General features: G+C 38.5%; 1 protein-coding gene across 2 annotated transcripts in view; it reads right to left on the bottom strand.

The window, feature by feature from the left end:
- ELP3 (elongator acetyltransferase complex subunit 3) overlaps positions 1–14,734 on the bottom strand; it is a 98,532-nt gene that overhangs the window by 54,065 nt on the left and 29,733 nt on the right. For both annotated transcript variants that reach the window (XM_055295821.2, XM_055295820.2), the window contains exons 8-9: positions 7,630–7,791; positions 4,889–5,015 (exon numbers count right to left, since the gene is read on the bottom strand). In XM_055295821.2, the coding sequence (XP_055151796.2) occupies positions 4,889–5,015; positions 7,630–7,791 (289 nt within the window). The remainder of the gene's footprint in view (positions 1–4,888; positions 5,016–7,629; positions 7,792–14,734) is intronic.

Below are 14,734 nucleotides of genomic sequence, written 5' to 3'. Positions count from 1 at the left end.
GCCCCTCTGACCTTCAAATACTAGCTGTCCCACTTAAAAAAAAAATCCCATTGAACCCAGTATTACCTCTTTCTTATCATCACATGATAATCTATTCAATGTCTGCCTTCACCTCTAGAGTATATCTTCCTTTAATAATGGAATATACTTAATTGCTTAAACATTTCAAAAGTTGTGACAGAGATCATCTAGCTTACAAAATTTAAAATGTTTACTACAGGGCCCTTTAGAGGAAAAGTTTGCTGATCCCTGGATATGACTACTCTGTCCCTAAGCCAACTGGCACCATTCCTATCCTGGGCTACACGTTGTCCATTTGTTATCTGGATACTGAGCAATACATCTAACTCAACTACTTTTGGCACAGTCATTTCTTATACTATATCACCCCAGCTGGCTGCTTTCTTTATTTTGGGATGTAGCAATGAGACACCAGGCATTCTCCTTTCCATGACTTTGCACTGATACTTTGCTCTAATCTTGTTTTTCATAATATATTTTGGAGAAATGAAAGTAGACTCACAGTCCCCTCTCACTCCCACCCCGGTGGGAGTATCTACTCAGCTCGCAGGGCTCTATCTTGTAAACTGGAAAAATCCTTTTTATCTTTGCCACATTATTCTTCCAAAGCTCTTCATTGTTTAACTTGCTTTACAAAGAAATATAACAACAGACTTTTCCATCTCTCATTGACATCTGTCACGTTCTTAAATGCTGTATTCTTTATGTACTATTTAGTTTCAGAGATCTTCTGTAATTGTGTGATTTTCCTATAACATTTATATTTTAAAGAATCATCAGATCTTTAATAAATATTCTGCAACCATCCCACAAAGAGCACATATGGAAGCCATTGTTCACCCAGTCTGAATCCACATTTGAACATGGGATTTAGAAAAGTATTTCTGGTGCTTGTATATTAAGTTTCGGAGACATATGGGCTGATACATTCTTTTGGAAAGAATGAAAATTGATTGGTTCTCAATTTTTGGTTACGCTAGAGAATTTAAAAAAGTGTTTCTTTTCTTTCCGTCCAAAACCACACTAAAGTAACAGGGGCCAGGCGCAGTGGCTCACACCTGTAATCCCAGCACTTTGGGAGGCCAAGGGAGGCGGATCACCTGAGGTCAGGAGTTCAAGACCAGCCTGGCCAACATGGTGAAACCCCATCTCTACTAAAAATACAAAAATTAGCTGGACGTGGTGGTGTGCACCTGTAATCCCAGCTATTGAGGAAGCTGAGGCACGAGAATCGCTTGAATCCAGGAGGCGGAGGTTGCAGTGAGCCAAGATCGTGCCACTGCACTCCAGCCTGGGCGACAGAGTGAGACTCCATCTCAAGAAGAGAAAAAAAAAAAAAAAAAAGGAACAGGAAAGAATTTTTTAAAAAGTATAAACCCAGAAGAACAAAGAGAACAAGAAAGGAGGCAAGAATGAGACCCAAGATGGCAACAAATTCTTCAGAGACAGAAACTAGGAAGGCTTGTGAATGACTTTGCAAGTAAAGAAAACAGCAAAAGCAGACAGTAACGAAAGGCCTGCTCAATCACACTGCAGAGTCCCAGAAAGGCTCACGGATCAGAGGTACCAAGAACTGGGCAGGATGGAGGAGAGACATGGAAATAAAAACAGGGGTACTGGATCAAGTGTGTACATAGAGGGAATTATCCGTTAACCCTTAGCCTTTCCCGAACAGGCAGATGAGAACATTTAGTCCCTGAAGAAACTGGAAAGCCTCTGCGCTCTGAGATTCCAGGTACAAAGGAAGGTCTAGATGAAGACCAAGGCTGAAAACAGGGAAAAGCCAGCACATAGACTGGTGGACTCTCCGCCCCACTCTCTGGATGTCAGCAACTAACTTCCTGAGATATACTCAGGCCACCCAGCCCAAAGCAGGAAGTTGGGAGAATTCATCTCTGGATGAATCAAATGGATATACGTAAGAGTTCATGATACTGACATTTAGGAATCCCCTAAAGAAAGGAGCGCTTATTGCTAAAAGAACATTCTTCAGTGAAGCATGCCTGCAAGCTAGGCACACAGGCCTTGCCATCCGGTTTTTCAATCCCCTACTCTTAAAAGCATAAGAAATCGCTTTAGGCCAGGTGCAGTGGCTCACGCCTGTAATCCCAGCACTTTGGGAGGCTGAGGTGGGCGGATCACGAGGTCAGAAGTTCAAGACCAGCCTGGTCAACATGGTGAAACCCCGTCTTTACTAAAAATACAAAAAATTAGCCAGGTGTGGTGGCGGGCACCTGTAATCCCACCTACTCAGGAGGCTGAGGCAGGAGAATTGCTTGAACCCGGGAGGCAGAGGTTGAAGTGAGCCAAGATTGTGCCATTGCACTCCAGCCCGAGTGACAGTGTGAGACTCTGTCTCAAGAAAAAAAAAAAAAAAAAAAGGGCATAAGAAACTGGCTGAAGATCATCATAAACTTGGGGAAAGCCTAGAACATTAAGGGGCCAACCAAAACAAAAAGAAAACAAAAGGCACTTGGAGGAAACAGAGGCATTGCATACAGAAAAATAAAATGTATAAAAAATATCTGTAATAAATTTCTTCAGAGAAATAAGAAAAGATAAATTACATCCACAATACAAGACCAAGGTGCTGTAGAAAACTGAGAAACCAAATGTAGTTTTAAATTTCGCTTCTTTGAAGATTACTTTGAGAACTTTTTGATAGGTTTATTGGCTATCTGAATATTCTCTTTTGTGAAATGCTTGTTCAAATTTTTTGCCCATTTTCCTACTGAGCTGTTTGCCTCTTCTTATCAATTTCTAAAACTTATTTATTTTAAAACAATTTAATTTGTAGAGAATTCTTCTCTAGAAAGAACTCAGATTTTTCATTTTAGCTCCCTTCTGTTACTCTTTACTAGGACACATTAGAAAAGAAATATGATCCACCCATATTCCCTGTGAGTTTCCCTGCAAAGATTACAAACAAGCAAATAAATCTGTTTACAAGAAGGGTTGTCCTTGCAATATTATTACTGAACTATTCCTTATGTTGAAGACACCAAGGAAAATACCTACTGAGACTCAGCTATTTGCTATGGCTTCCTACAGTATGAAACATACTATATTTTTCAGGAACACTTAAACTTTATGAGTTCTGGCTATCCTATTGGTCCCCCTAGGAGCTGTGCTAAAGAAAAGTGTGTTTCACACTTGGACACAGGGTGGGGAACATCATACCCCGGGGCCTGTCATGGGGTGGGGGGCAGGCGGAGGGATAGCATTAGGAGAAATACCTAATGTAAATGACAAGTTGATGGGTGCAGCCAACCAAAGTGGCACATGCATACCTATGTAACAAACCTGCACATTGTGCACACGTACCCTAGAACTTAAAGTATAATAATAATAATAAAAAGTGTGTTTCAGGTGCCTTTTTGGCCTGGTGTCTGAGCACCTGGCTATTAGTTACTGAGAAGAGGATACTAGACTCACAGTCTATTACACAGCCATTGTGGGGGAATTACAAAGAGGGATATCTGTGAATTAATGTTATCTCATAAACAGGTCCTCAGGTGCAGTTCACCAGCTTAAAAAATAATAAAAGTAAACTTCTTGAGAGGAAAGAATTATTAACTTCACAAATAAGACATGGTAAACTGCATTTTTCTAAACAGAGCAAATTAAAAGTACTTTTATAGATGAAATAACTTGATAAATATTGTCATCATCTTAAAACGCACTTGCCCTATCGGAGAATCTGAAGAAAAACAAAAGGCCTGACCAATCTCATTTCCCACAACAAAGTTAACATGGATCAAGAAACTGTGAGAGTTAAAATAACAACAACAAAACAACCCAAAGTTAAAATTCAGAGAACAGAAAGGCAGTTCTAAGCTTAGAAGCATTTGAAGAAAAAAAAAAAAGAAAAAAAAGATTGACTTAATGGAAGCACAAGTAAAAGGTCAACAATAGGTTAAGGAAAATATTTAAAACAAATATAAAAACGAATGAGTCCATAATCTCCTTACCTACAAAATTCATATAAACTAATACTAAAAATATTCTTATCCCAACAGAGTAATGAGTCAGAGGATAAAAACACACAATTCCAAAAAGATGAAAGAAATGTAATTAGTAAATACAAACTTGAAAAATACATTATTACAATTTCAAAATGCAAGTTAAAATGGCACTTTTATTGATCAAACTAGCAAACAGTAAAATATATGTACATATGTGCATATGCATGTATAAGCATATATAGAAAATAAACAGGAGAGTATTTGGGAAGAAAAACTCTGCTGAAATGAGTATAAATTGTTATAACTCTCTGCAAAGCAACTTATTAATACAGTGAGATTCTTAAAATGTTTCTACCTTTACCTGATAATTCTACTCCATGGAATTTATCATAAGCAGATAAACCTAAATACTAAAAAAAATTATACACATAAAGTCATTTACCCGCAGTGTTTTTTAAATAATATTTAAAAACCAGTATATCTTAAATTCTGAAAAACTTGCAAGGGGTTAAGCAAGGTATGACATATTAAATTAAAAAGACATTTAAATATGTTAACATGTTAACAGAGACCAGGCTACAACATGGATAAATGCTTGTTATAATGTTAAGTGAAAAAACTATTACAATAATTTCCTATGTCATATATATTTGTATGTCCGTGTTATATTTGCATAAACAAACTCACCCCCCAAAAAACCTAAGCATAGAAAAATCTTGGAAAGAATTCATTAAAATGTTAAGAGTTTTGTCTGATGGGGCTGTGGGTGATGTCTCTTACCCTACTGTGTTTCTAATATTCTATAACAATGGAAAACACCAGCAGTAAACAAGCAACAAGAGCAGATGGGATAAGAAACATGCAGAGGCATTCTGAATGCACCTGGCTGAAGTCACACTTACTGTGAACTGTTCAATGTCTCTTTCTAGTCCCACATTTGGCAGGTCAGGCATCATATGGGCCACCACTTTGAAACCGGAATCTTTGGCCAGATGAAATGACTCACACACTGCCTTCACAGTGTGGCCCCTAAGGAAAGAAAATCACTACCTGTGAAAATCACTACCTATTTGTGTAACATCTGTTACACAAATAAATGGGTGACAAAGTTAACACAAGAAACAAGGGGAAAACAATCTCTGAGACAGGTAACAGAAGTTCCATAACCAAAATTATATGGCTGGGGGAAAAGACATCTCAGAAAGTCATTTTTTACATCCCCACCTCTCAAGAGGCCTGGAAGTAAATAACTTTATTTCTGAGATATTTCTCAGAAATTCCCTTACACATCTACTTAAAGTCTTGAAAGTAAAGCATTGGGGTAGCAAAAGTTACTGTGTATTAAAATTATTTGGTTTAGCATCACCAGTCAAAATAAGCTTATGAATGTAAACACCTGTATTAAAAATTAAAATGAGCTCAGAAACATGCAGAAGTAGCAAGCTGCTATGTTCTTTCCTTTAAAGATCTTGTGAAATTATTTGTAGACAGCGAGGAAGAGTGAAACCTATGATACAAAATAGATTTCACTGGTGGGTTTGGAGGATCCTTAAATAACAGCAGAAAGAGAGAATGACTTAGTGAGAAGGCAGAGTCATTTGGGGTCACGTGGATAAACCATCTTAACTTAGCATTCTAGAGCCACATCCAGCAGGAAACAAGTCCTAATGATAGTTTTGGGCAACTAAACTGAAGCCCTGTGGCGATCCTTCTGCCACCAAGGTGTTCCCATTCATGGCAGAAGGATCCTAGAAACCACAGACTCCATCTCACTCTCTCAGAATGCTCCCAACCATTTCCATGGCTTCAATTTCTAATGTCCTTTTGCTGATGACTTCCCAATTCCTAGGACAAGGCCAGGCCTCTCTCCTGAATTCCAAACCCTAATAACCAATACTTTAAAGCAGCACTATTTAAAATGACAGCCACTAGGCACATGTGGTTATTAAAATTTATATTTAGAAGAATTAAAATGGAAAACTCAGTTGCAGGCACAAAACATTTTGATCGCTGCTGAATTGTCTATTGCCTAGCCCCGCTCTAAAGCAAACCTTCACTTGGCTATTCTACAGGTATCTGAAACTTAGTGTAGCCAAATGAAACCCATGTTGTCTCCAAGCCTCCTTGACTTCCCATTCTCTCTTATCCTCACTTCCAATCAGTCACCAATCACCACCATTCACTTCTTTCCAGGACATCAGTATTTCCTGCTTAATTTCTGTAACAGCCTCGTACCCGATCTCCCTTCCAACTTGCTCATCTCTGACCTGCCCCTTACACTGTAAGCGATCCTTCTAAGCTGCAGATGTGCTTCATCACATTGTAGCTTTATGCCTGCTGGTGGCTTGCTCCATTAGATTAATGTCCAGCCTCCTTGGGCTGACTCCTCAGGCCCCTAATAATCAGCCCCTCTGCCTGCTTTTCAGCCTCACCTCTTATCACTCTCCTATTTCACTTTCTAATCAAACTAAGCTACTCCAAATTCCTCAAATGTACTATGCACTCCCATCTCCAGGAGTTCGTATTTTCTTTCTGCCTCAATCTTCCTCTTCTGCACCTGACCAACTCAGACTCTTCCGTGAAGTCCCAACTCAGATGTCGTATTCTCCAGAAAGCTTCCCCTTCCCCTCCATCTGCACAGCTGTCTCTCTAGCACAGCCTTTGAAGGCTATAACACTCCACAGTTTCCCTGGTTGAAGCCTTTTCCCACATAAGAGCATCCTATTCGGTTACTCTTTCTTAATTAAACATGATATCCATGAGATTCTTCCCCATGCTAAAAAATATTCAACAGATCTCTATTCCTTAAGGGAAAATTCCATCCTCCTCGGCCTGGCATTCCTCTTGGTTGTTTCTAAGACGCTGATCAGTGCTTGTCTCCCTAGTTCCCCTTTGCTTCCTTCTCCTGGCACAACACCAATCACATCTACCCAAATCCTACAGAATAAAGGGGACTTTAACATCCAACTCAACACATCCTTCCTCCAAAGCCCACCGTTACAATTCTCGGTCAATCATCTCAGCTGCCTAATAAACTCTCAATTGTCTCCCCTACTCCACTAATTCAGCAATTAACTGTGAAGTTCCTTATACAGTTAACCTTTCACGGGTATTTTCTTTTCAACTAAAAGATCTATTTCTAGAGGGAACAAAATAAAGCTCTAACAACTCTTACTTCCTTCTTTCCTTGCACTCCCAAATTTCTCAAAGTTTACAACCATGGCATCACCAAACTTTTTGCTAGTTGGTATCTGTTCCACAAAAATGAATCTCTTAAACATTACCCTGATGTCTTTTATATTCAAACTCTTTTCTTTGTTCTTGGCCTTCTCTCCTGCTTTAAGCTACTAACCCCAAGTCCTCTCCCCTGCTTTCTATATGGACAAGGCTGCTTAGGAAAAGAAGAGGGAGAGAGATGAGCGTGTTTACAGGCTGCTGGAAAAGACCCACTAGAGAAAGGCTGAAAATGAGGGAAAGAGGGGATGGAATTAAGAGCACAGACAGAAGAAAGAACTTTGAAAAGGAGGAATACCCATACTTCTTTCCCTAAGAGTGGTCAGAAGGAAGAAAGGCTGGGTATGAATGTAGAGAAAATTGGTGAAGTTGGAGAAGACTTGTGCAAGATCACCTACCACCATCTTACCTGTTGGTGTCTCTAGCCACATCTTCATAAACGCTCTGCACCCCAATCTCCAGCCTTGTGCAGCCATAGGTCAACATGTCACTTAAATGCCGCTTCATGCAGTAATCTGGTCTGGTTTCAATAGTAATTCCAATACACTTTGTGAGGCTTCTCTCAGAATACCTGTAGAGCAAATCTAAAATAATTAACCTGTTGCAGGTTTTAAGACATTACTCCGTCTCAAAAAACTGCCTTCTCTCTGTCCTCCTAGTATGACATAGTGGTAAAGAGTGTAGGCTCTGGAGCCAGGCTGTCTGAGTTCAAATCCTGGCTCCGCTACTTCCTAACTATGCACATGAGGATGCTATTAACCTCTGTGCTTAGGTTCCTTTAACTGCAAAATGAGGATAATATACTATCTACACCTCATAGGACTGATGTGACTGAGTTAGCATAGTAATGTTATTATCATCATTATCATTATTATTCTCCTGCAGTAAGCTGCAACCATAATCTCTTTGAAAGCAGTGATTTCAACCGTGAAAACCTATTTTTCAATTCCTAGCAACCATTTTTCACATAAGTGAAAACCATCTGCATTATTTATTTCCCACTCTATATTTTTAAGTCATTTTAAATGAAAGAAAAAAAAGGGAGGAGGGCATATGTAATGATTATAGGAATATTTTAGATGAAATGTCTTCTATATACACAAAAGCCTTTTCACCTAGTCTATTAATCTTAGCAATGATTTACGAAATTACCAATCATTTTTGTCTTTTACTAAAACCACGTATCAGAGTAGCGAGCACCACTTTAGATTCATGCTGTCTGAGTTAGTGGCCTTAATGCTGGCCAAAGAGGCAGAGAAGTCTCTTGCTAGCAGGGCTAGTGAAGTGAGGGGATGGGAGCTCACATTTACAGAGGCTGTTGTGGGCCAAGCTCTGTGCCACACACTCTAGCACTGAATCCTCCCACCAGCTCTATGAAGTGTGTCCTATTACCTCCATTTCACAAGTGATGAAACTGAAGCTGAAAGGGAGTAAACAGCGTGTTCAAGGGCACAGAGCTAATAAAATTGGAGTCAGGATCTGAAGTTGGGTCCACCTGACTTCAAAGTCCTTGCTCTGTATTCCAGTTACCACACTGCTTAGACAACTCAGCGTGGACCCACCCCAGACTTCTCTGCTTTTCAACATCTCTCAATTTTTTTTTTTTTTTTTTTGATTCGGAGTTTCACTGTGTTGCCCAGGCTATAGTACAGTGGCACGATCTTGGCTCACTGCAACCTCCACCTCCTGGGTTCAAGCATTTCTCGTGCTTCAGCCTCCTGAGTAGCTAGGATTACAGGCGCGTGCCACCACACCCAGCTAATTTTTTTGTATTTTTAGTAGAGACGGGGTTTCACTATGTTGGCCAGGCTGGTCTCGAAATCCTGACCTCAAATGATCCACCTGCTTCGGCCCCCCAAAGTGCTAGGATTATGGGCATGAGCCACTGCGCCCGGCCAACATCTCTCAATTCTTAGAACCCAATCATTCCTCTTAGTGCACCCTTCTACAATGTTCTCAATTTTGGGGGGAGGATGAGAGAAGCCTTTAAAAAAAATTTCCCATTTATTTTCCTTCTTTCTGAAGAATTTCATTGCTCTTTATTGAAAAGTAAAAATCATAAAATTTCTGTAATTTTTGTAACTAATTCAGTGAGGTTCACTCTTTCGCTCTTAATTATCAATAAAAATGGACTTATTTATTGCCAATAATAATTAAGAAAGCTAAGAATCACCAATCACCAATCTAGAGAACAAATTCTCAAGTCTTTCATTCTGGACATTTGAACTCTTTTGCATTGTTTATTTCTGTATTCCACGAGGTTTTAGGTAGGATTACCAGAAGCAACAGGACTAAAGGTAAACAACTAGTTCAAAGTCACTAAAAGATGAACTATGAGACAGAAAAAAGGCTCAGATCTTATCAAATCTTGCCTAAGACAGGATTCAAACTAATTTGGCTTCTCTGAAACAATGGAATCATCAGGTCCTGTGCCTCTTAAACAGGTGGGTACTAAGGCACGCAGTAACAGGAGTACATGATGCCACAGGAGAGAAGTAACACACCTTCCTCCAGCATCAATTATTGGGTTTGAGGGAAAACATTTTTCAAATAAAAATAAATATTCATATATTATGGAGAAGGCACACCATACAAAGGTTGAAAAAAAAAAAAAACCCAAAAAACCCCAGAAAGCAAAAAGCTCTAAATGACTACGTTTTTAAAAGTAAATGAGAATATCCTAGAATGAGGCATTCCAATTGATACTTTTAAAAAACCTGCAGTATTTCTTAAAAGTGATACCATTAAGTTAGCAAGCGTGGTGGCATGATAGTAGCTTACATCACTGGGAAAAACTAGAGGGGAGGCAATTGCACAAATGGGAATTTGGGTAGAGGAAAGAGAAAATTTATTAGCTAGTCTTCCTATTGCACAGAGTGTCAAAGGCCCCACCAAGGACATAGAGAGGACACTGCTGCACAAGGTCTCTTTATAAGTCATCAGAATATAGTACAGGCCACAGAAGGAAACCTTATTCTCAAATAATAATTTAACTTCATTTCAAAAATGTCTTTCCTCAGGCGGGAAATGTCATTACCTTTTGCAGCAACAGAAATGGAGGAAGAAAAAAACAACTCAAGTTTTGAAAAGTCAATATTTTACATTTATAAAAAGGCTTTCACTATATTTCCTCTTTCCAGAATTGTATTTTCATCCGAAAAGCAATTAAACAGAAATTTGTATCAAATTTGAATGACAAAACAATGAATTTTTCCCATAGGCTTACTGTATTCTCATGAAAATTTTTTGATAATACTATATCTAATCCTACATCTCATTAAATCTGATTCTTCATTTAACAGAGATATAAACATATCAACATAACTGTTCTTTAATATGCAAATATGTGCATACAGGCTTTCAACCAATCTGTGCTGACATCTTATGGCCTGGTATTAATATGATCCCCCTGTATCATTTAGGTAGCTATCCAACAGTATGTGCCACTTAGACAGCCATCCAAAAGCATGGCTCTCCTTCAGTACCTAGTTCAACTCCCATACCTCTTGGGGGCTACAAGTTCTTTGGCATGCAGCAACTCTGTCAGCTTCTCAAGAGACAAAGCCAAGACTCAAAAGGGATCCTCTGATTCCAATTCCACTGCTCTTTTTGTGGTATTACAGGTTCCTTTTAAGCCTGTACAGCCCAACACTGTGGGGTTATGTTGAATCCTATGCTTTTCTGTATGCCATAGGAGTGGCACTAGCTATAAAAGATGCTATGTTCTCTGTGAAGCATAGCTTAAGCCAAAACCTTATGTTGACAGAATTTTTAAAAATTGTGGAGCAGGGGTGAAGAGAAATGGGACAATAACCCAGGAATTTAAAAGCAAACAAAAACCAAAGGCTACCAGCCTTCAAAACAGAGCTCCAATACATTTCACCCTTAATGACATCTTCCCAGAACCCCTCCACCCCCAGTGAGATCTCAGTGCTCCCATTCCCAAGCACCCTGCCCACACTACAAGTAGTCTGCCTTGTTATTTGTGGATATGTCTGTCTCTCCATCTGGACAGGAAGCCCCTGAAAGCCAGCAGGCTCAAACACGTCTAGAGGCTAAAAGGCTTCAACACTAAAAATTCTCCCTCAATTAAAAACAAATTACAAATTTGAAGAAGGAATAAATGAATTAGGCATAACTTGGAACACAGGAGTTCTCTCTTCACTCCAACAGCAGCCTCCAGATACATCTACCGCTTATCTTTCCTCTTGCAAAAAGTTAACCTTAGAAGGTGCCTAGCAGTAGGCCGGGTATTCTTCAAAAAGTAAAAATATAATAGTTCCTGTCCCAGACATGCTTAACAATCTAGCTGGGGGGATAAGACATACAGAAAAAAAAAAAAAAAAAAAAGAAAGAAATGACTACAGAGCAAAAAGCTAGAAGTGGCAGAAATATAAATAGATTTAGATTATTTCTTGGGAAGCATGTTTCTATTTCTGGAAAGAAGAAAGCGACCTTTTGACAGAAGCACTATCTATTATTACCGTCTCCTTGCACTAAGGGCCCAACCAGGGGGACACTGATGGAAGGAAGATAGCACACTGATTTTAAAGTCTCTTCATTATCTTCTGGAAACTATCTTTTGTTTCACTCCAAGAAGCTGTGGTATCAAAGAGGTGGCCACCTCTCATTACAAATAATTAGTGGCAGCTCCTCTTTCAAAACCTCTGTCCTTACTGCAACTGGATGTGCCTGAGTCTAGTCTTGCTTAAACTCTCACAAGAACTCAAGGCTCAAGTTCCTGAATGGCTTACAGAATATTCCCTGTGTGGACATCCTGCAACCTCATACTCAACCTGTTCAAACCAAATTGCACCGTAAAAAATGGTACAGAGATGAAATATTCATTTTCGTTAGTCACAACATACAATCTCTTCTCCATCTACGGTCCCAAAACAAGTCAGTGGAGTTTACCCACTTCTTTGAACAGCCAGATTTGTTTGAATTGTTGATAACACCTCGAGTTATTGGTGTAACTCCTTGGCAGCAGCACCATGAACAAATTCCTCTTCTTAACTATTACCCTATCTTGAAAATACCTCAATAAAATTTGAAGTTCTGCCCAATGCTCTGTTAGTGATGCTGTAGACTTAACTGGGTTGGATGTTTGATGTGCTTGAGGATTTAAAAATAACTATTATCCCCAATCTTTTTTTGAGATGGTAGTCAAGTTCCTTCCTCAATATTGGTGGTTATGTCACAAGGTTCTATAAATTAACCACTGCCCAACACAAAATGAAGTAACAACAGAATTTTGATTTAAAAATGAGTACTACCTACGAAAAACCAACCTGGTGGCACTGCAGCTTACAGACTAATCAAAGACCCTTGTGCCCTATCACATTAGCTGGCAGGGCTTAAGATATAAAAAACAGCTTATAATATTTTGTTTGAGGTTTGATTTTTTTCATGGCTGACAAAAACTATCATTTTGTAGTCCCCTCGTGTAGCTAAAGAACCAGCAGCAACACATTATTAATAAAAAAGAATCACAGATATTGCATTCTTTTAATATTATATCCACATTGAAATTTAAGGGTTATATACATAAAAACATTATAGAAAATGATTGTCAGAACATATCTTTTAGATAAAAATTCTCATTCCATTAGAAAGCTTCAAATCATAGATGACAGAAAGGTGTAATTTTAGAGATAATATAGTCCTATACCTCCTCATTTTTATAGATGAGGAAACTAAATCACACACACAAAATAAGTGGATTAAACCAGGTAATAATGCAAAATAATAATATAAATAAGTCTGGAGACTATGTCTCCTGATTCTTAAGGGACAGTTCTTTCCACTGCATTCATTTAGCATTTACTAAGTACCAGAATTCTATGCTTAAGGCATTGTACTAGATATAAGGAGTCCTCTCCCTTTCTCTTAAGAAGATACTCCCTATTAAAGGATATAGAAAAAATACATTATAAAGAATTAGACCATAATAGTATTCATTACAACTATTATTCTTGGCTACCGAAAACCAAAGTGAGGAGATGATTAAACTGGTAGATATAAATCAAACCATCAGCTTAAACTGATGTATCAATAATTACATCAAATGTTAACAGACTAAACACTCCAATTCAAAGGCAGACACGAGCAAAATGGATTAAAAAAAAAGACCCAATTACTGTAGACTTCTGTCTAAAGAAATGCATTTTCAAGATAAAGAAACATATGGGTGGAGAGCAAATGGATGGAAAAGGATAATACACAGGGCAAACAGTAAGCACACGAGGCTGTGACGGCTAAATTAACACCAAGTAAACTGCAAGACCAGGGATGCAGAAGGACATCTCATGATGATAAAGAGGTAATTTCATAATGGTGAAAAGCTCATACATCAGGAAAACACAGCAATCATAGATGTGTATGTACCTAATAACAGATTTTCAAAATACATTAAGTAAAAATCAATATAAATGAAGAGAGATGTAGAGAGTTCCTCAATCATACTTGGAGATTTCAATCTCTTAGCAATTGAAAGAACTACAAAAGAATAAAAAACAACATTTACCTGAACACTACTACCAACCATCTTGGTTTAACTGATATTTATAGAACATGACACCCAGCAACTGAGAATACACATTCTTTACAAACACATATGGCATGTTCACCAAGAGAGACCACATATGCTGGGCCATAAAACAGTCTCAACAAATTTTAAAACACCAAAATTATACAGAGTAGGTTCTCTGGCCAAAATGAAAATAAATTAGAAAGTAGTAAGATATCAAGAAAAACCTCATTGTCTGGAAATTTGGAAATTAAACACCTCATTCCTATACATTCCATGGATCAAATATATATATATATAAAGGGTATTAAGAAATATTTTGAATTGAATAATAATAAAATACAACATATCAAAATGTGTGGGATTCAGCTAAAGCAGTGCTTTGAGGAAAAGGTCTAAAATGACGGCCAAGCTTTTTTTTTTTTTTTTTGAGAAGGAGTCTCACTCTGTTACCCAGCCTGGAGGGCAGTGGCGTGATCTTGGCTCACTGCAACCTCTGCCTCCCAGGTTCAAGCGATTCTCCTGCTTCAGCTTCCCCAGTAGCTGGGATTACAGGTGTGTGCCACCACACACGGCTAATTTTTGTATTTTTAGTAGAGACAGGGTTTTGCCATGTTGGCCAGGCTGGTCTCGAACTCCTGACCTCAGGTGATCCACCCACCTCACCTCCCAAAGTGCTGGGATTACAGGTGTGAGCCGCTGCGCCTGGCCAAGCTTTTATACCTTATTAAATCACTAGAAAAAGAAGAGCAATTAAACGGAAAGAAAGTAGAATAAAAATAAAAGCAGAAGTCTACAGAGCAGAGGAAATAAACAAAACCAAAAGCTACTTCTTTGAAAAGAACAACAAAATTGATAAACCCCTAACTAGGGTAAACAAGAAAAAAAGAGAAAACACAGATGATGAGTATCAGGGTTGAAACAGGGGTGATCACCAAGATTCCACAGACATTAAAAGCCTAATAAGGCAACGTAATACCAAAAT

Source organism: Symphalangus syndactylus, chromosome 10 (assembly GCF_028878055.3).
Source record: "Symphalangus syndactylus isolate Jambi chromosome 10, NHGRI_mSymSyn1-v2.1_pri, whole genome shotgun sequence".
Taxonomy (NCBI): domain Eukaryota; kingdom Metazoa; phylum Chordata; class Mammalia; order Primates; family Hylobatidae; genus Symphalangus; species Symphalangus syndactylus.
This window is presented reverse-complemented; position numbering and strand designations above follow the sequence as displayed.